Source organism: Carassius auratus, chromosome 24 (genome assembly GCF_003368295.1).
Source record: "Carassius auratus strain Wakin chromosome 24, ASM336829v1, whole genome shotgun sequence".
Lineage (NCBI taxonomy): Eukaryota > Metazoa > Chordata > Actinopteri > Cypriniformes > Cyprinidae > Carassius > Carassius auratus.
The window spans coordinates 13,049,661-13,070,164 of NC_039266.1; the positions used below are offsets into that span (position 1 = coordinate 13,049,661).

Here is a 20,504-nt window from a genome sequence, read left to right on the forward strand (position 1 = left end):
TTTGTGTGTTCCCCTCATATAATGTTGATATAAATGTTATTTTATCTGAGCAACATTGACATAAATGTGAAAACCAACATTTATTTTCAAGTTTGTTTATAAGTTTCCTTACTTTAGCAAAGGAGAACCAGTCTCCTCTTGGCTTATATCGAAATCCTCCGTTACAAATCCTCATTTTTGTACTTAGTGACTGTTGTTTAGTTTTGATCTCTTGGATGCGTTTCCATGTCCGTCACGTCTGAGCAGCGCAAGCTGACCTCATACGTCATTCCCCCAGAACTGCTTCTGTTCAAAACTGTGAGCACAAGCTAGATTCAAATGATTATTACGTTTTTTAATATGGATATTTTTCTTAAAAACACACACGCGCTACAAGAGGCCTTTGTTTACCCCCCCCCCCCCCAATGCAACACCCGACTGCAACGACAGACCTAGAAAGATCAAAGATAATTTTTTTATATACCTCTGACTGGATTCGTCTGAAAGAATAAAGTAATATACACATAAGATGCCTCGAGGATGAGTAAAACACAGACTAATTTTCATTTTTGGGTGAACTAACCCTTTAAATGTCACAGATATTTAAATATACCAATATTTTTACAAATCTTTTCACACCAAATGGGTAAGTGTTAGAGTTATGAAACGTTTTGAATCATCCTATATGCTTGGTAGTTTCCTGTGTCTGGGAGAGATTTAACTCAAGTGATCCCAACCCACCTACATTCTGGGCATGTTTGGGGTCCCTCCTCCCCACCCCTCTGACAGGTGATTACTTGAAATGAGCGATTTACTGTGTGCTTACAGTAAAGTGCCACATTTTAATGCCTTCAGAAAACATGTCACCTCATAACTCTGCATGTTCATGGTCCTGTGGCACGAGTCTCAGTGTGGCCTCTGAACCTCTGTCCTCTTTTTCCAGTAATACAAGCTGTTTGCAACATTCCAGTGTGCTGTGCTCACTAAATTCTACAGTAAATATTAATCTAAATTTAAATGTTGTGCTCTTGCCAATAATTGATTACACCCTTTAACGTATATTCTAATTATGTGCATAACTGTGATATTAAATTCTTAACATCTATATAAATCCATTTATGACAAAACTTATTGGGATTCCCTTGATCATGAGAAAGCCAAATATGAAATGATTTCTCACAGATCATCAGAAATTCCCAGTATCTGTGCTATGGGGTGGGATGGTGGTTGTCTGAGGACGGTGTGAAGCTGTTGTTGACCGTTCATAGTTTTACCGTGACTCCTCATCTATATGCTAGCTATTGCTTAATCATATTTGTCTGATTTGCATACGTCACTCCTCACATTTTGTAATCGGCGGAGCAGAAAGGTTGGCATGGGTTTTGTTGTGTCCAGTGTGCTGCTCGGGTCCTCTGTCGTTGTTGCCGGCTGGTGTTACATTTGTGAGAACTGCTTCACGGCTCTAGTTTAACAGCGTGAGGTAAGTCAGGCATGAGATCATGACCTGTGTGAGATCACTGTCAATAAAGTTCAATGCTGCAGTGGTTATCCAGTGTCCCCTATGGACTAAAACTGATAGGGGTAATTGAACTCATTAAAACATCATAACTTGATCTTTTGGTGAAACAACAGATTTCTGTCTGGTCTCCAAACATTCATTCAGCTTAAAGGAGCTGTATGTAAGAAATCTATTTTAATTAATCATAAAATGGCCCTGATGTGTCACTAGACATTAAGAAAACATGTTCATTTCATATACGTATATCACTGACAACAGTAGTCCGGCCAGGATATTGTCATTTAAAAAGTGGACTTGCAGCCCTCAACTGATGTTGTTGTTGTCATTTTGTGTTTTGGCCTGACGCGCCTCCCTCCTCCTATCTACCAATCACGAAGTCAGTAGTGTTTCGGGATCCGTGTTGCCAGCTTTGCTGTAACTTACTCTAACTCCAGTCGGATAAAAATGTCTGTTACTAAATTAAAAATGACCTCGTTATAATTCTGAAATTCGTCGTGACAAAGTCCGAAATAAAACCAGAATTTGTATTGGAGATGTTTTTGAACGATGGAGACGGCTGAAAACGGAGAAGAATTTGAACACAGACGCCAACGTTGCTAATTTTCTCCTGGACAGGTAAGATTCATCTATGCTTGGCTAGCTTGTACTTGATGTCGATGGACATTTGATATATTAATGACAGTCGAACAAAGTTAGGCATGTTTGTGCAAAGTAAAATAACGTTAGCTCACATGGACGTATGCTAAGCAATGCATTACAGTAGCCCGTTTTTCTGTCATTATGCTGAGAAGCTGAGGAAAACAACATTAGCACGCCCATTATGGCAATTTGAAACGTAATTGAGACAGTAGCCTAATGTTACCTCAGTAAAAATGATTCGTCATTTCTTCTTCACGTATATCATGGACCAAGTTACACATGCTGAAAGTTGACCTTTATGACCATTGCTAATGTAATTTAGTTACTATAACAATATTTTCTGATGGAACTGAAAACAACCCTGTGATAGCCATTGGTGATATTGAATTTGGCCCGCATTACAATTGCTGTGGAAAATGTTTTGGTTATTTGTTAGCGTACTTATTACAAAAACTTTAGTACTTGTAAATCGATTTTTTTTTGTTATTGAAAAAAAAGGAATTTTTATTTTGTTGTTTATATGTTTTTTGTTTTGTTTTACTATTATCTTTTTTTTTCTCAAATTTTTTTATTGTAATTGTATTTATATGTTAAAAAAAGAAATCAAATCAAAAACGCTTATCTCTTCAGCTATTATGGCCCCAGCACCTCAACACCCAGTAAGAGAAACTTGAAGAAGCACCACCTGACTGCACCATCACTTTCCAGTATCGTATGTGCATCATCTGAAACACTTTCAAATCGGTCAGTAGTCAGTACCACTTTTATTTCTTTTTTTTATTTTCATTGCATATTTTGAAACAATTTGGGTCTTAAACAGCTACACCATTTACAGAGAGGACCTGTCGCCTATTGAGGAAAGACTGGAAGATGATGAGCGCACCATGGATGCCTCTGAGGTTCTGGAGGAAAGGTAGATAAAGCCTCTCAGGCTTCCTAATATGCCAAATGATAAGAAATGTTTTGTAAGTAAAAATGTACTTAAAAAAAAAAATCTTTGTGACCTCTGTATTGTTTTTGTTTTTAGTCTACAGAACATGAGCATCCAGGATGCTGAAACCCAGGTCATGAATGAGCAGGAGATAAATGATCTAATGAACAGTGTGTAAGTTCCACTGGGTTTTACTGAACATTGAGTAACAAGATGTTCTGCTTTGTATTAACAAATATAATTTTCTATCACATTTGCCAGAATTGATTGGGGGGACAGTGAAGGTGTTAGTAATGAGGAGATTGAAGCAGATGACAGTGAAGATGAGGACTATGTCCCTCGTATTTGTATTCGGTATGTTAACATTGGATCCTCTAAGATTATGCACAATACATTATCGAACATTGATTCAATTAAATATGTAAACATAAAAATAAAAGATGTAAGATTTTTTTATATTTTCTGGTCCCTGTAGTATCTCAAAGATAACCCCGTCTTTGTATATGCCATTTTTATTTTATTCATCTGATTGGATATCTATCTGTAAATGATATATACAGTATATATCTTTCATGTCTTTAGGTTGGGTGGAGCATTGCAGGCACCACCATGCATTGATAATCTGCCTGTGATAGATGCCAGTGAGACAGTACATGACATCCCGGATGTAGAGCCTCCATCAGTCACCTTACCTACACTTCAACAACCTGGCTTTCCTGATACACTGGAGGTCATGACTGAAGATGACCTAATCGGGAAACGGGCCTCCATCACTTATGAGGACTGTTTGAGGCAGCTTGCAACATTACTTGTGCTTCCGGTCCAAAAGTGCCCATACACATGTGACGTCAGTAAAATGGAGTGTCAGTGTCGCCCTCCATTTGAAGTTTCCATTACACGCAGGGGTACTGCAAGCATCATGGAATGGGTATGTGTTGTAATCATACTACATTGCAAATAAGTGTAGATCGGTGTTGGAGGCAATGTCAATACGTTGACAGTGGTTTTGTGAAACTCAATCAAGCTTCCTGAGTTGTAGTTTCCACTTAGTGGAAGCAATTCTATGTTTGTATTTGATAATGCTAAATAGCCTAAGTTGTGTCCCATTTATTGTCAGACCTGCCTTGTTGGCCACACTGTATGGAGATGGAGCTCACAGCCCACTTTGAGGTACGGGATGCTAGCAGGGGACTTTATGTTGGCAAGCAACATACTACTCTCCGGAAGCAACTACGCCAAAGTCTCGCTTCTGTTCCAGTTTATGAACATGGGGATGGTGGACCGTAGTTCATTTTTCACAATTCAGGACACATACGGTGTAGACACTGTGAAGGAGTTTTGGGAAGAGAGGAGGGCTGAGGCAATAAATCGGCTAAAAGACAGAGATGTGGTAATAGTAGGTAATGTACATTTTTTATTCATTTATGCTACAGAATGTTAAGATGTAAATTTTATGTTCTGTGTTAATCATTGATTCTTGTTTACAAATTGAATAGCGGATGGAATAATGGACAGTCCTGGACATTGCGCCCAGTACTGTACATACACTGCCATGGAGAACGAATCCAGGGAAATCATCTCTGTCATCACTGTGGACAAAAGGGAGACTGGGCGAAATTCTGTGATCATGGAAAGAGAGGCATTTGTGCGGACAGTCGACACTCTTTTGAATGAAGTGAAACTAGTAGAGGTCTGCACTGATGCCCATGTCCAGATCTCCGCACTAATGAGTAAGTTGCCACTGAAATTTTGCGTTACTTGTAGAATTACAACAACTTTTTTGGAGGGGTGGGGGGACCATTACTGTACTAATTATACATATTATTTTTTCAAATAAGACAAAGGAAAGTACAAAGACCTTGGGCTGCAGCACAGCTTGGATATGTGGCATGGGGCCAAGAATTTGGCAAAAAGGATCCATGCTGTAAGTTCAGCTGTCATTACTATGGCTTCCTTTTCTGCATGGCAATCTACCCTAATTTGAGCGGTGTAATCATGATAACTGTTATGTCTATCCCAGGCTTCACAGGTCAAGGGTCAGTCCAGTTTGAGCAGTTGGCTAAAAGACATTGTCAACCACTTTTGGTGGTGCTGCAAAACAGCAGATTCTTACCAAGAGTTCCTTGTAAGTTGATATGGTTTGAAAAATAGTTGTCATCTAAAAATAATATGCAAAACTAACATGCAGACTTATTAGACATGCCTTGCTGGTAAAGAGAATAAGTTAGGATGGTTCGTTGATGTTGGATATTTGTTGATTCAGTAGCTAACCAGACATATGCTATACACTCGGAAGACATCCAAGACGTATGGCTACATCCCAGAACTGCAAGCTATGATCCTTCAAAAGAGATTAGCTGGTAAGGGGATGCCCAGACGGAGGACACTACGACCTGATGACCCCAGAAGGTACGGCCCACTTCCCCCTGTGCCGGCACCAACCATTGAGGAACTCCTGCACACCCAAGTCAGGAGAGGTCTTGGTAGGTTGAATGCAAATTTATTTATTTTGCACCTTGGGCTACATGCCACACACTACGTCAGATGTTATGCATAACACTTCCAAGTTTGAAATAAACTAACTTCAGGTTGTATTTTGCTCTCCTCAGTGTCAACATTCCAGACTAAAGACCTGTGAAGCCCAGTTTCCAGAGCCTCACAACCCTGACCATCTTCATGGCCATGTAAACTTTTGTGTCACAAGCTGCTTATCAACAATTTCTAAAATTTTAACAGTACAGAGCAGCTGAGTCTAGTTTTCTATTTATACTGTGTAACATTTATCATTATACCATTTTATATACTGTTTCTCTACATTGTAAAAAGCATAGTATTGTTATTATAAATAAACTTTTTTTATTGAAAAAATGAGGAAGGCTCTTTACAAACAAACAAACCAAAAAACTGAACAAATCAAAAAACAATTAGTAAAACTATATATACAACAATAAATAACTTGAATTTAACTGTTCACGTTAGAATGGTATCAAATGGTGGGTACAAAGCCAGTGTACTGGCCTTGGGGGTCAGGGTATTTGTCCCTTATTTTCCATATACAGCAGCTGGGAATAACACGACGGTTACCCAGACCCAGTGACCCATGCTGCCAAAAGATGTATTGACGATAAGCAGCATACCTAAATTGTCTGTTATCATCTCCTGGCTCTATAACTTCAGCTACCACCAACATATCATTTCTGTAATCTCTGTGAATACGCAAATAACCATCTTCCAGACAATACAGATCAAAATGTGCCAATTTGCTGATGCAGTAGTCAGGCCCCTGGCCACAGCATTTCCTTTCAGCGTCTGTGGCCATTTCCCTGCAGTTCCCACAGGTGCACCATGGAAGAGCAGCGTTAGGTGGGGTTGTGCTGTCCAATTGAGGAAGTGCATCAAAAACTAATCCAGGATTCCGGGAGAAGACCTGGGTTGCTAGTGCTCGTAGCCTCACTTCACTCATGCACTGAATGAGTGCCTAAGTAAACAAACCATAATAGAAAATGTGTTATTTACATTTGATTAAAAATAACAAAGATGCTAACATTGATTCAAATGGTGGCTACTTATCACAAGCCATAATTTTACTAGAATCTATCAATTGTGTAGCTAGCATATTCTGGAAACAAACCTCTGTCCGGACCCTTCGGTCAATTTGGATCATCTGAACTCTGTTCTCTTCCTCTGCATCTCTGCCTCCTTTCCCTTTCCTTCCTCTGCTGCCAACTCCAGTACTTGGACCTGCATTATCTCCTCTTCCACCTCTCTGACCTCTTCCACCTCTCTGGCCTCTTCCACCCCTCTGGCCTCTTCCACCTCTCTGGCCTCTTCCACCTGGTGCAGGGCCCACACTCTCTCCTTTTCCACCTGAAACATCTGCACTCTCTCTTCCAGCTCTCTGGCCTCTTCCACCTGGTCCATCTCCTCCCTCTAAATTCTCTCCTTCTCTCTGCTCTTTGTCTCCTGGACCAAGACCTGCACGCTCTACTCTTGTCCCTCTCCCCTTTGCTCTTCTTTTCCTTTGTCTGCGCCTCCTCTCGCCTTCCCAGCTCTCATCAGCCTCACTTAGGACAGCGGGCACCTCATAACTGAGGTCTAAATCAGGCTGCAACAAGTGAGAGCAGTACAAGTGCTAACTCAAAATAAACATTCTCTACCTTTTAGGCTATGTACTATATTAGTATTGATTTGGAAGCACTACAGTAGGTACAATTCCAAGGAAAAAATACTTTTTCTAATGTCCATAACACTAATGAAAAGCACAGTGTAGCCTATGATGTGAAAAATTTGGGCCATTTGGAACGTTTTGTAGCCTACTTGTTTTTCATGCAAGTTCTACAGCCAAAAATAATAGAATGTCATGTAATCCTTCACATCACATATTTTAGCGTTACGGACGTGCTGCAGGGTAAGTAAAATAAAAATAAAAAATACAGCTGGCCACTTTCACTTATATCATCAGCTAATTGAATAACTGTATCTTTGATATTGGTTACACAGTGACAGGCTTGTGCTTGTATTTACATTAATGACAGATAAATAACGTTACAAGTTAGACTAACAGTTACCATTCTGTCTGTCACATACGAGCATACATGTTTACGATTATACTGTCACATACGAGCATAAATCTTTACGATTATACTGTCACATACGAGCATACATATTTACGATTATAATGTCACATACGAGCATAAATCTTTACGATTATACTGTCACATACGAGCATAAATCTTTACGATTATACAGTCACATACGAGCATACATCTTTACGATTATATTTAACTAATGACAATTAGTAAAATTTTTAAATACATAATTACTTATCAAAATATCTCTCATGAAGCATAAACATAATTAACAGAAAACGGAAAAACTTACTGTGTACGTCTGTTCGTCACCTGCCATTGGAAGCTCGATGAAGCAGCCTACGTTTCTGCTGAATCCTGCAGCTTATCTGGCAACCTCGAGTCAGGGGGGAGGGGGAGGGGATACACCGCTCTGCAGTATTTTTATAGTGACTGCAGTACCAGTTTAGGCCACAATCCTACACACGGTTCCTTTAAACCCTGAACATTTTTTATAATCGACTGCAAGTTCACATACATTGTCTCCGTCCAATTAACAACTGACAGACAGAATCAAGCACAAAATCTCTCTACTTTTGTTACATTGTGACTTTAAGGCTTTATCTTTACCTTAGATGTGGTAAAGTTATTTAAATGCACACTATTATGTACACAAGGGAAGTCGTGGCCTAATGGTTAGAGGGTTGGACTCCCAATCGAAGGGTTGTGGGTTCTAGTCTCGGGCCGGACGGAATTGTGGGTGGGGGGAGTGCATGTACAGCTCTCTCTCCACCTTCGAAGACTTAGGTGCCCTTGAGCAAGGCATTGAACCCCCAACTGCTCCCCGGGCGCCGCAGCATAAATGGCTGCCCACTGCCCACTGGGTGTGTGTGTGTGTGTGTGTTTACTGCTCTGTGTGTGTGTGCATTTCAGATGGGTTAAATGCAGAGCACAAATTCTGAGTGTGGGTCACCATACTTGGCTGAATGTCACTTCAAAGTGTAAATACTAGGCAGGTCTGTAGGTCTTTAAGAACAGTAATTTGTATGAAGTAATATAAATCAGTCTATGTATACCAATTTGACAGTTAACAGTAAAAAATTCTCATTTTTTACCCCATTGAAAATATATACAAACAGTAATTGTATTCAGTTTTAATGTATGTGTATTATATTGCAATTGGCATTGAGACAAACTCATTCAGCATATGTATTCCACAACTTCATAAACTAAAATATATACATTTCATATTCTGTAAAATTATTTTTTTCATAACTTGAGAACAGCTTATTAACTTAAATATAAAAAGTAAAAAACATACTATAAAAAGTTAAAAATGAACACATTAACCATCATAAAAAGTTAAAACATAAAAAATTGTTATTGTAATATAAACTTCAATTCACTCTACATTTAAAACCATGTAACTGTTAACATAATAATCACAGTAACTGATAATTCATAATCACAAATATTATAACCATTTCTATATTTGTTATGAATACAAAACTACAAACTGCGTATTTAAACTGACATCTGAACTGGCTTAATATATCTCATCATAACAGTGCGTGTACACTCAGAAAAAGTTTCAAACAATCTAACAGTTCAACATGTTTGAGAGCACGTGTGTTTGCACTTAGGTGTGTGTTCAATGGTTCATGGTAAGGGTGATGACTCCAAATGCTTCAGTCTGACACGCACTTAACTTCAGACTGCAGAGCATCTCTGTAGAACAAACAGATCACATCACATATATACTGTGAAACATTAAAAACAGACATTTACTTCAGTGCAAACTAGATTACCCAGTATTTTGTAGAACAGATGAGCTGTAGTGCTGCGCTCGGCCTCTGGGGGCAGCAGTGAGTGAAAGCAAACCTTTCCAAAGCGTTTGATGAAGCTGTTGATCAGTCTGTATGTATGACAGAACGAATGAGTGAAAAAAGATCTGATGGACGTTTGGATCACACCAGACAGTTATGCACACAAAGACATGTTCAGATACTAGTTTCTCAACGAACCGGAGAAGTTCGGCAGTGGTGATGACATCCATCTCAGGCTCTGTCTCTCCCTGTGGCAGTTCTACACGCTCCTCTAATATCACCTCCATAGAAACAGGAGCCTCTTCTATAGGAGACCTATTTACACAATGTTTATTTCACAGGATTTCATGCTGACTTGAACCTGCAGTGTTCTTATCACAATGAATGCATGTGCCAGTAAGATCGTATGACTTAAAACTGCAGTCCTGGGTATGACGCATGTTCTGCATTCAGTGTTTAGTAATAGCTTCTTTTTTAAGAATGCATTTTGCGTTTTTCTTTTAATATGTCTCACCATCTGCTGGTGGGAGTGATGAGGTCACTCTGAGACTTGTCTCCTTTAGACACATCCAACGGCACGTCTGAACCAGCTGGACACACACACACACACACACAGACTGAGACTACAGGCTTTAGTTTGATTTACATTTTGAGGCTAAAATAAAGCAGGAAGTGCTTTGACATTGTGTTTTATATCCATAAAAACAAACAAAAAACGTGTGATTTCACAATGAAATCTCATTGTTTTTATTATGAAAAAGAGGATTAATTTTCACCTGAGAGCTCAGACAGAGCCAGAGCAGCTGCACCAGATTCCCTGACCACCTAAACATCCACAAAACACACAGAAAGGGAAGTGGGTTAAGGAATCTCTAGAGAGAAAAAAAAGTACACTTTAGCATACTTTTATTAGGAGCACTTGCTACCAATAAAATATTTTAAATGCTTACGTGAATGGAATGTTTCCAGACACTTAAATACACAAATGAGGCACTTTTTATTTAAATATTCTTTCATTTGCACACATTTCCTAAGCAGAAATCTGAATGTTGGATAAAGCCCAAGTTCAAAATTCTTATTACCAATTAATGGTTTCGACAAAGGCTTGTTTTTTAGATTTTAATAAAAGCTTATGTAAAGCACGAAAACAGATGGTTATAACAATAATTGAAAATGTACTATAAAGTGAAAGCTTTTAAAAACTCACTTACTTTTAATAGTGTACTTAAAGGGATAGTTCACCCCAAAATGAAAATGACTCCCATGATTGACAGTGGCCTGGGGGGCAATTTGGCAAGGACACTGGCGAAACACCCCTATTCTTTAGTGATGTGACATACAGCTAAGTATGGTGACCCATACTCAGAATTCGTGCTCTGAATTTAACCCATTCAAAGTGTGCGCACACACACACACACAGAGGGAGAGGGCAGCCATTTATGCTGCAGTGAGAGGAGCAGTGCCTTTGCATAAGAGACTCGAACCCACAACCTTTTTGGTCAAACTCTCTAACCACTAGGCCACGACTTCCCCATGAGAAGTGTCATGGGATTTTAAATGACCACAGAGAGTTAGGACCTCGGTTTAATGTCTCATCCAAAAGACAGTGCTTTTCTGACAGTATATTATCCCTGTCACTATACTGGGGCACTAGGACCCACACAGACCACAGGGTGAGCACCCCCTGCTGGCCTCACTAACACTTTTACTCTTCCAGCAGCAACCTAGTTTTCCCAGGATGTCTCCCATCCAGGTACTGACCAGGCTTAACCCTGCTTAGCTTCAGTGGGCAACCAGTCTGATCAGTGGGTGTGATTTTGAAGTCCCATGAGTGCATCATAAAAAGTGCTCCAAATGGCTCTGGGAGTTATTATTCAAATATAAGGAGTGGATGGATTTTTATCATTGTAGGGTGGTTGTGTTCACACACTGCCAACACACATTTACGTCTAAACACCATGTAAAAGTGGATTTTGCATAATAGGTACCCTTTAAGAAAAGCAAAGAGGCTGTGTAAGAAAAATATTAATATTGTAGAGTGGATAATGTAGAATGTAGGTGGAGTGTAAACTCCTGTGAGAATATGCTAGTTTCATGAGAACCAAATTTTGTTAACAGCAAATGAAAAACAATCTCCTCTTGGCTTAAATCAAAATACTCCAACATTTTTTTATTATTTTTTTTTTTTTACAAATCCTTGTTTTGTATTTCTGATTTGTGAACAGTGTTTTTGTTCTTTCCATTGCACTTCCGCATTCTTCACTTCTTACTGGAGCTTACAGTATGCCTACGTATTTCTTACATCGACTGCTGGAATGGTGTTCTATTGTGAACACATGTTTGCCAGCAGATTCAGTCTTTGCCAGCAGGCGGCGTTTAAAGCTTTTTCTTGGTTACCTCTGTAAACAAAGCAAAGCACTTCTAAACTTTAATCTGCATTATACAGAGGCAAGATGGAAATAAAAAATACTATCACATTTTTTCTTAAGACAATAAATTCCCCTCAGACATACATTCATATAAACTCCTACCCCTAAATGAATCACGATTTGTTTAGCATCTCAACCAATTTGAATCATCACATTTGGATCGATTTTCAACTGGCTCGCGGTTAATCGTTACATCCTTAATGGATGCACTTGATTGTACTTCAAACTCTCAACACCCATTCACTGCCATTATAAAGCTAAGAAGAGCTAGGGCATTTTAATATGTAACTGGAAGAAAAAAGGTGTTGAGGGTGTGTAAATCATGGGGTAATTTTCATTGGGTGAGCTATTCCTTTTAAGTGTGCTAGTCATAAAAGTACACTTGTAAAGTACTCTTAAATGGAGTATTTCATTAGAATGATAATATCTGTGCAGTTTTTTTAAATTATTATTTTAAGGTTTCAAGTACACCACCAGTGCATGTCCAATACAATGAAGTGCACTTCTTTTTCACAAGGGCTTTAAAAGGGTAGTTCTCCCATAAATTATTATTCTGATATCATTTTTAAAAACCTTGTGTCATGTGGATAAGTATATAATCAGTTATCACATGAGTATGTGATAATGCGATTCCATTTTTGGGTGAACCAATAGTGTATATGTTGGTAAAAATGTCAATGGTTCAGAGGCTGACATGGGCAGATGAGCAACTTAAGACTTCTTCACCTCTCTGCTAGACTCCCGGCTCCTCTCCGTTCCTCTTTCTTTCTCCATCTCCCACAGCTCACTCTCCTCTTGCACCTGCCGTTTCCTGGAGGAACGGGGGAGCGCAGAAAAAACACTGCAGCATTTCCATAGTGCCTGGAGGTCAGGGTGGATGAGCACTGCAATGCAAGGAGGGGAGGTATGTTAGTGGTTATAAGAGTGGAGTGTGCTAGGGTAAGGATGCTTCCTGATTTCTAATAAAACTGCTGAGCCTTTTGATGGTCCAGTGGTTTCATTATTGTGATTTGCTAAACTGTTCAGTGCAAGTTAAAGGAGCTGATGCAGTAGTTTCAGTTTGTTGATAAATATTTGTGTTGTTTACGTGATCAAATAAAAAAATTATACATTATGTTTATTACTTTATGTCCAATGATATAAAAAAAATAAAATTATATATATATATACGAGCAAGTATTTATGAGTGGTGCTGGGCCACAGTGTGACACAACATACAGTTACACGGTGCGCTGAGCAGAACTGCTGCTGATGACTTGCGAGAGGCAGGAATACTTAGAAGAGTCTCAGACTAGAGAAAAATAAGAAAGAAAGTTGGAGACAGATGGGCATAATTAGATAAAGAGAATCACATATTTATCACACAAGCAAATTATGTTATAGAGTTAAAAAATAAAAGATTGAACAACAAAGCAGATGCTTTGCCATTTCTAAAATAAAATATTAGTACATACATTATCATACTGCAATACATAATACAGTTTAAAAGTTCGGGGAATATAAAATTTAATATTTTATTAATACTTTTATTCAGCAGGGACACTGATTAAATACTTTTATACCATTTAAAAGTAATTGCCATTCTTTTGAACTTTTTATTCATCTATGAATGAATAGAATACATCACAGTTTCCATAACAAAATATTAAGCAGCACAACTGTTTTTATCATTAACAATAATAATTGTTTCATAAGGAGCAAACCAGCATATAAGAATGATTTCTGAAGGATCATGTGACACTGGAGACTGGATTAAATGCTGCTGAAAATTCAGCTTTGCTATCAGAAGAATACATAACATTTTTAAATATATAAAAATAGAAAACGGTTATTTAAAATTGTCATATTATATTATTAATTACGGTTTTATTGTATTTTTCATAAACAAAAGCAGCCTTGATGAGGACACAAGACTTCTTTCAAGCAACATCAAAACAATCTTGTCGACTAAAAACTTTGTACAATATGTATTACAAACATTATTAAAAGTATGTATTACATTATTTTATTTATTGAAATTGCTTCTTATTTTGAAAATTCTTGAATTAAAAGTTATAGTTAGAAAAACATAAATACTTGTTCCAGTATTTATGCCTATTTATTTCCTGGCAACTGATGAGACATATTTCTCCAAAAGGTCACTACAATCAAACAAACAGCATATGTATCTCCTCTACAGTGTTTTCAGATAATTAATTTAATATAATTTAACATCTATTAGAATGTTTTTTTTTTTTTTTATGCATATTTTAGTAAGCTTTTATAATATAGACGCTCTTAACCAATTAAAGATTTGTGGCCCTATGCTATTGCTGAAAAATTAAGATGCATCAAGAATCGTTTTTGTAATTACACCGTGACTCCCTGAAACTACATCTAATCAAATCATGAGGTGTCTAAAGATTTCCAGCACTACTAATTAGATTAGTTATCTATCACAGAGCTCCCACCAGAGATTGGGTTTCAATCAGAGGGTTGTTGATTTGTTGCCTCATTGCATCCTGGGAAATCTGTGTGTTTTGGTCAGCGAAGGTCAGTTGCCGTTTGCGACCCCGTCTCTTTGGAGGCACAGCCTGCTCCACTAGGAGTGTCTGAGAATAAGGGACAAAACAAGAGAAAGAATGAAAGGGCGAGAGGTTATTAAGACACTGAGCACACTGTTGTGGATTCAGGCCAATCCAATCCAATGCCTTTGCTACAAAGGCATTCACGCTTCAAAACACATATGGATTATACAACACTAGAGCATAATGTGCAAGAAAATGTGGACATGGCTACACACACAAACCTCACTGGAGCGCTCCATCGCCACATCTCTCTCACTGGCTTCTGTGGTTGGTGGCATGGTAATGGGAGGAGGGGTCATCTCCATAGCCACCCTATCTAAGGTGACCTCCGTGGGACGCCCATTCCCCTCATCCACGATGCACTCGCTGTTCTTCAGTCTGAACACATGCATTCAGTGATGGTTAAAAACCACGAGAACCCGGTCAACACAAGCAGCCAGTTCAGGCCAACATTACAGGCTCCATTAAACTGTGCAGTCAAGCAGATTCTTTATTTTAGATATATTTAATTCAAAGACATTTGGCCCAACAGCTGGCATCTAAATTGATGTTTTCTTGGGTCTCAACCAAACCAAGAGTCTGCCTGACTGCTCAATTTCCAAAACAAAACAAATAAAAAAGCATAAAAATCCATAAAAGTATTAAGTATTCCACAAGTCCATAAATCCATAAGTATTTTCCATGAAGCGCAAACAAAACCACATAGACATGTGGTTTAAAATCTTATCAAAATCTTATTCATTTATTTATGAATGAATGAAATAAAATGATATAATTCAACCTAAAAAGGATTTGGACTAGATTTAAAGTAGTTTTAGTCAGTTAAGTTTCAACGTGTATGTGATATTGTAGAAAATGCTCAGTAATGTTCAAATTCTCCCATGTTTGTTCTCTCTTTCCTTATACAGTGAACTGTGGCATCTACTATGCAGTGAATGAATGCATAATTTATTAAACTACATCAATGCTTTTTTCAATGTTGCACTCCATGAGTTCAGCACAGCAGAAAGATGTCATGATAGGCATGAAGAAATGCATAATTTCTACAATAACACTCTCAGTTCTTGTAAAAACCATTAACATTGTGCTGAAGCTTATGCCATTACCATTAAATAGATATACCAGTTATTGACTACACTGTCTGAACAAGCAGATCTTGCAAAACTAAACCTTTAACCTTCTTATCTCTATTTCCCTCAGTGTTACTCACTGTTCTATAGAGACCATAGCAGGATCCAGATCTCCTGATTTCTCCACTTCTGTCGCCCTCTCTCTCTCCTTATCTTCCTCATCTGAAAGAGCGTTCAGAAAAGACTCGTAGATAACGCTATTTGTAGCAGGCAGTTACAGTCTAAGTGATCTAAGTGATCAGGTTACAAATGAGTGCAGGCAGTATATTTTTGGCATTTTCTGTGATGGATTTTAAGAGATAACTATTTTTTTATAAAGAATTATTTATTTGATCTGCAAATTCTTAATTACAGAATCCTGAAAAAAAAAAACTATAAATAATAAAGAAGCACAACATTGATAATAATAAAAATGCTGAATATTTAGGAATAAATTACATTTTAAATATATTAAAACTGTTATTTTAAATAGTAATATTTCATAATATTACTGTTTTTACTGTATTTATCATGTATTGTAATATTGTAAAATATTGTAAATATATGTAGCAATGCATATTGGTAATATTTTATGTGTAAATATCCGAAAATATATATATTTTTCCTATTGGGATGGAAATGATTAATGTATTAAATGGAGCTGAGAGTACTACACTTAATGCATTCATCAAATTAGCCCAAATATTTAATAAACGAACACACAAGGTGCGGGGGATGTGTTCTGTCGAAGCATTCTGCAGACTTCTGTGGGCAAGAATTCTGTGTGGGTCTGTGAATGGCTAATAATGACACATTATCTCTATTAACTGAGATCAATATTCATTTAGGTGTCTATCTATCAGTTTCTATCAATCTCACCACCAAGATGGAACTGATCTTGCTGTTCCATGAGCATGTCGATCTCCTGAGCCGTGGCTTCAGGTAACTCTGCACCACCAAACTGGAATATAATCAGGAACACGAGATTGGGAAACAACATATGAATTGTGTGGTACAATAAACAGATTAAAAGGAACGAATAATATCATCTGGTGTTATCCGTGACTAAGCTTCATGTGGGTAGATGATCTGTTTTTCATCCAAAACTTCACATAGAGCTGTATGAATTTTGTGGGGGCAAATGGTACAGAAGTAGCGTCATGTGTTTGGTGTTAGCAAAGGCTGCGGACACAGACTCAAATATAGATCTCTATCCGTTTTCTATTGCCAGTATGGAGGAGTGAGAGGCATGTAGAGTGAAAATTACCTCGGCTGCTAGCACAGGCACCAGCTCTGCGTCTTTGAGAGTGATTGATTCAGAAGAAGCAACGAGGCCTTGAAAGGGAAAGACAGGCAGAGATTGGGTTAAAACCATAAAAAGCAACTCTTTGATCAACATCAGCTGCAGTATTTCAAAATCTCACCTTTAGGTGATGTAATTTCCTTTCTGGCCACCAGAGGAGATGAGCCCTCTGTAAACTGCTTTGACGATAAACAATAAATTCATGGCTTAATGGTTCAAAAAGGTTCGGGATGAGATTAATGTGATTTATTAGTTAAATTCGCTATTATGAACTCTATTTTATTTATCAGTTGCTATACAGATGCTTAGTGGATCCGAGATATTCTGGTCTCTAGATATGACTCCAATGAATAATTCATGCAGACTGTATGTATATCATGCAGATCATCACCTGAGATGACAAGCAAGGACTAGGTGGCTCACAGTCGACCCCCATCACTCCAAAAAATGGCTCCAGTGCCCACTCTGCCTCCTCCAGCTGGAACAGAGTGTCTGGGACATTCAGCACCAACCTAGAAGAAAGCAAGATCCCAGAACAGCTTCTCAGGGGGAATCATAGCAACAGCACTCCTATAAACAGCTGTCACGGGTGTGTGGGAACAATATGAAAGTCTGTGTCAGAATGAATTACATTAGTGACACAACATGACAGTGACGACCCTGATTCTGACCTATCGGTGTCTGGCATGTCAATGTTCAAGTGTCTCTTTGAGCGAAGCAAACGCTCGATGGTCTGCTGGACCTCCTCTGCAGGGAAATGAAACAGAACATTTTTTAGTTTATTTTCGTATATTAAAGCACATTTGCAGACAATGTAATGGAATATTAAGACTGTATTCACTTGATTAAATTTGATTATAATGTAAACCAAGGATTCTTGCGCTAACATTTTTATTTCTTATTAATGTAGTAATTAAATTAAATATCAACTTTTACAACCTCTCTATTATCCTTAAATAAAATAAAATATAAAATAATTGAATAAAAAAATACACATTTTATGAATATTAAATATGCATTGATATGTAAATTATATGTTAATGTTCTAATTTAATTAATCTAATTTTAAGGTCATTTGATATTCAAATGAATTCTGTTCAATTTTGTCCTGCTCATAAATTAAACACCTCTAAGCGGTTTGTTCGGCTCGTCTATTTTGAGATGCTACCTTACTAAAGCAAAATACATCTGTTTGCTTCTCTTTACATGCGTCTTTATTTCTGTCTGCGATTTTGGGAGATCATGTCATTTTGATTAATACTTTCAATCTTAGCTTACTTGAATTGTTCTCTGATTAACGGGTGCTTATCGGTTCCATGCTTATCTCTGAACACACACAATGCATGGCAATGTGAATGTTTTACATTGTTTTGTTGGTCTTGCATTGCACATCCACAGTGAAATAGAAGTGTGCTTAATCATATTCAATGTGCACTAGCAGTGTACAGTGTAAATCTTAAAAGTATATTCTATTCTTGCATAGTATACAATATTAATATAATAAAAGGCCACTTAAATGTACTAAGAGTACACTTTCATAACTATTGTTTCTTAACATGCTTAAGTACATTTTAAAAACAGTTTGCAGTTTGTAATAACATCAAATTAAGTTTTACAATAAAATACCTTTTAAATCAATATATTTTAATACTTTGTCATGTTTTAAAGAACTTTGAAGAATGTTAGTAACCAAACAGTTTGAGTTCCAATAAAAAAATATGATATATATAATGGGAAAAATCATTTTTGGTTACCAACATTCTTAAAAATATATCTGCCTTTGTGTTCCACATTTCATTTTGAGTTTAGCTAATGGTATAATGTAAATTTAAACAATAATATATTTTAATTTAATTGCAAATAACAGCATTTAATTGTCCAAAAACATTACATTTAATTTTCACTTAAGTATATTGTTTTCAAAAGTATAGTATTTTCATAATAAGTACTCTTTTTAAATATTATGCTATAAAGTGTACTTAGTTTTTTTTTTTTTTTTTTTGTACATGTTGCTTTGATCAGTTTTGGTTGGACTGAAATAAGTGGTATGTTGTAGTACTATCTACACTGGTCAATGCTTCTACAGTCATGATGACTATCTCACCCAGTAGAAAAGCACACTGGCGATGGTAGACGATGACTACACCATACTGAAGCTGAGAGGACAGGTACAGAGAGAAACGGGGCCGGGGAAGACTGGGATGGACCGGAGGAACCTGAACCATCACGTAATCCACAATGTCCTCACTAAATATACACACAAACATAACATACTGATTAACATTTTACAATTATGACAAAAAGAACAAAATACCAATGAAAGAAACAATACCACTCATTATCATCTACTTTGATATGGTGATAACGTTATTTTGAATGAGAAACATTTCTCTGACCATGTTCGCCCGACGTTGACCTTGAGATAATCTCTTCTGGAAATCCTGATGCCTTTAGTAGCTGCCAACCTGAAAACAAACAAACAAACAAACAAAGTTCAACAAACAAAACTTCACTCAATGTTTTGACATAATCCTCTCGTCTTAAGTGTCCTGTTGAATCAAATAATAGTGTGTCTAATTATAGGTTCAGTATAACTGTAACTTACACCTTCTATGTAGTTTATTTTAACTTTGCAAATTTTATAGACTTACATTTGACTAACTTAACTTAAAAAGTTAGCTAATGTTAACGTTAGGTGTCAAAAAACTTTACCTCAGCGTGGTTAACGTTAGTAGCATAGAAACAATGATACCGTTACTAATTTATTTATAAACCGGCCAGTATTTCACGTTAGTTTTAATTATAGTTTAATTATTTTTAATTATATTTTTTTTTACACTAAATTACAGTAACTTACCAAATAGTAGAGAAGCAGCCAGTGTGACGCTGAAGCACGTTTGGATAATAAAACATTTTACCTCAGAGTTCGGTTTTACACAATGCTCAACCCAATCGATATCTAATTTAAAATCTAATCTGATAACCTTTGGTCGCACTTTAACGTTACTTTTGCCAAAAACACGAAGAGATAATGTGTATTTCCTCAGATACGCGCTAAATCAATGGGGTAAGTTAATGTTTTTCAGTCAGTTATTTCTGTGAGGAATGATTGACAGATGACGTGAGCTGCGTCTCAAAGCTTAGAGAGCTGCCTACATAATAGACAGCATTTTGGCGCGTTTTGAGCATAGACTGTATAAAAACAGGTTTTGAGTGCTCTAAAGTGCTGTCTTGGTAGGCAGCTTATGTTTTGACACACATTCGATGGTCTAGATAATTGTAATATTTATTAAATATTTTTCTGCACATGACCAAAGTCCTTTTATTATAAATTGTCTCTGATATGACATAAATGACAAAAAAAAATAATAAAAAAAAATAACGCTCAGATCAAAACCCATTTTAGATTTTACAAACGTATGGTTTATGGTTTAAAGTGACTCATTGATAAATTATTTATTTGTGTGACAATCAGAATGTCTAATAAATTATGCTACCCTACAAACGCCATAACATTTATCACTTTGGGCATGAATACCCTCGCTATTTGTGGGGAAAATACATTTATCCTGTCAAAATCTGTCAAAGAGAAATATTTCATTTAAGAACATTTCACATTTTCCATTTGTCAGAC

General features: G+C 37.1%; 3 protein-coding genes across 7 annotated transcripts; 1 reads left to right on the top strand and 2 right to left on the bottom strand.

The window, feature by feature from the left end:
• The first annotated feature begins 1,648 nt into the window (after positions 1-1,648).
• On the top strand, positions 1,649-5,936 carry LOC113042334 (uncharacterized). Of its 4 annotated transcripts, none has more exons than XM_026201104.1 (12): positions 1,649-2,113; positions 2,768-2,881; positions 2,958-3,050; positions 3,165-3,242; positions 3,330-3,422; positions 3,651-3,996; positions 4,186-4,468; positions 4,565-4,798; positions 4,907-4,992; positions 5,089-5,193; positions 5,335-5,551; positions 5,678-5,936. In XM_026201104.1, exons 3-12 carry the CDS (start codon positions 3,022-3,024, stop codon positions 5,704-5,706), a joined length of 1,500 nt encoding a protein of 499 aa, XP_026056889.1. In that variant the 5' UTR covers positions 1,649-2,113; positions 2,768-2,881; positions 2,958-3,021; the 3' UTR covers positions 5,707-5,936. The 4 variants fall into 4 exon arrangements, with proteins under 4 accessions (XP_026056889.1, XP_026056888.1, XP_026056890.1 ...); XM_026201103.1 differs by having other exon boundaries at positions 2,973-3,050; XM_026201105.1 differs by having other exon boundaries at positions 2,973-3,050; positions 5,365-5,551.
• A 59-nt stretch (positions 5,937-5,995) lies between these two features.
• Positions 5,996-7,976, bottom strand: LOC113041859 (uncharacterized). The gene is made up of 3 exons (XM_026200426.1): positions 7,950-7,976; positions 6,700-7,200; positions 5,996-6,546 (listed from the first exon to the last, which is right to left on the bottom strand). Exons 1-3 carry the CDS (start codon positions 7,974-7,976, stop codon positions 6,055-6,057), a joined length of 1,020 nt encoding a protein of 339 aa, XP_026056211.1. The 3' UTR covers positions 5,996-6,054.
• An 801-nt stretch (positions 7,977-8,777) lies between these two features.
• rec8b (REC8 meiotic recombination protein b) lies at positions 8,778-19,996 on the bottom strand. Of its 2 annotated transcripts, none has more exons than XM_026201770.1 (18): positions 19,728-19,996; positions 19,267-19,335; positions 18,975-19,117; positions 17,542-17,617; positions 17,262-17,382; positions 16,992-17,046; positions 16,835-16,902; positions 16,447-16,528; positions 15,669-15,750; positions 14,680-14,836; positions 14,342-14,482; positions 13,110-13,182; positions 12,618-12,775; positions 10,239-10,287; positions 9,977-10,052; positions 9,661-9,777; positions 9,445-9,551; positions 8,778-9,364 (listed from the first exon to the last, which is right to left on the bottom strand). In XM_026201770.1, the coding sequence occupies exons 1-18, from the start codon at positions 19,781-19,783 to the stop codon at positions 9,288-9,290; spliced, it is 1,707 nt and encodes a 568-aa protein (XP_026057555.1). In that variant the 5' UTR covers positions 19,784-19,996; the 3' UTR covers positions 8,778-9,287. The 2 variants fall into 2 exon arrangements, with proteins under 2 accessions (XP_026057555.1, XP_026057553.1); XM_026201768.1 differs by having other exon boundaries at positions 16,992-17,049.
• Positions 19,997-20,504: the final 508 nt, after the last annotated feature.

What these genes read in the sequence shown, in the direction of transcription:
- LOC113042334 (XM_026201104.1), top strand. Translation starts at nt 3,022, where the DNA reads ATGGATGCCTCTGAGGTTCTGGAGGAAAG. An exon ending in TCTGAGGTTCTGGAGGAAAG is followed by an intron (nt 3,051 to 3,164) that starts GTAGATAAAGCC and finishes TTTTGTTTTTAG; the next exon opens with TCTACAGAACATGAGCATCC. An exon ending in GTCCCTCGTATTTGTATTCG is followed by an intron (nt 3,423 to 3,650) that starts GTATGTTAACAT and finishes TCATGTCTTTAG; the next exon opens with GTTGGGTGGAGCATTGCAGG.
- LOC113041859 (XM_026200426.1), bottom strand. Translation starts at nt 7,976, where the DNA reads ATGGCAGGTGACGAACAGACGTACACA. An exon ending in GTGACGAACAGACGTACACA is followed by an intron (nt 7,201 to 7,949) that starts GTAAGTTTTTCC and finishes ATTTTGAGTTAG; the next exon opens with CACTTGTACTGCTCTCACTT. An exon ending in ACCGAAGGGTCCGGACAGAG is followed by an intron (nt 6,547 to 6,699) that starts GTTTGTTTCCAG and finishes TTGTTTACTTAG; the next exon opens with GCACTCATTCAGTGCATGAG.
- rec8b (XM_026201768.1), bottom strand. Translation starts at nt 19,783, where the DNA reads ATGTTTTATTATCCAAACGTGCTTCAGCGTCACACTGGCTGCTTCTCT. An exon ending in GTCAACGTCGGGCGAACATG is followed by an intron (nt 19,118 to 19,266) that starts GTCAGAGAAATG and finishes GTGTATATTTAG; the next exon opens with TGAGGACATTGTGGATTACG. An exon ending in GCCGGGAGTCTAGCAGAGAG is followed by an intron (nt 10,288 to 12,617) that starts GTGAAGAAGTCT and finishes GTGGATGTTTAG; the next exon opens with GTGGTCAGGGAATCTGGTGC.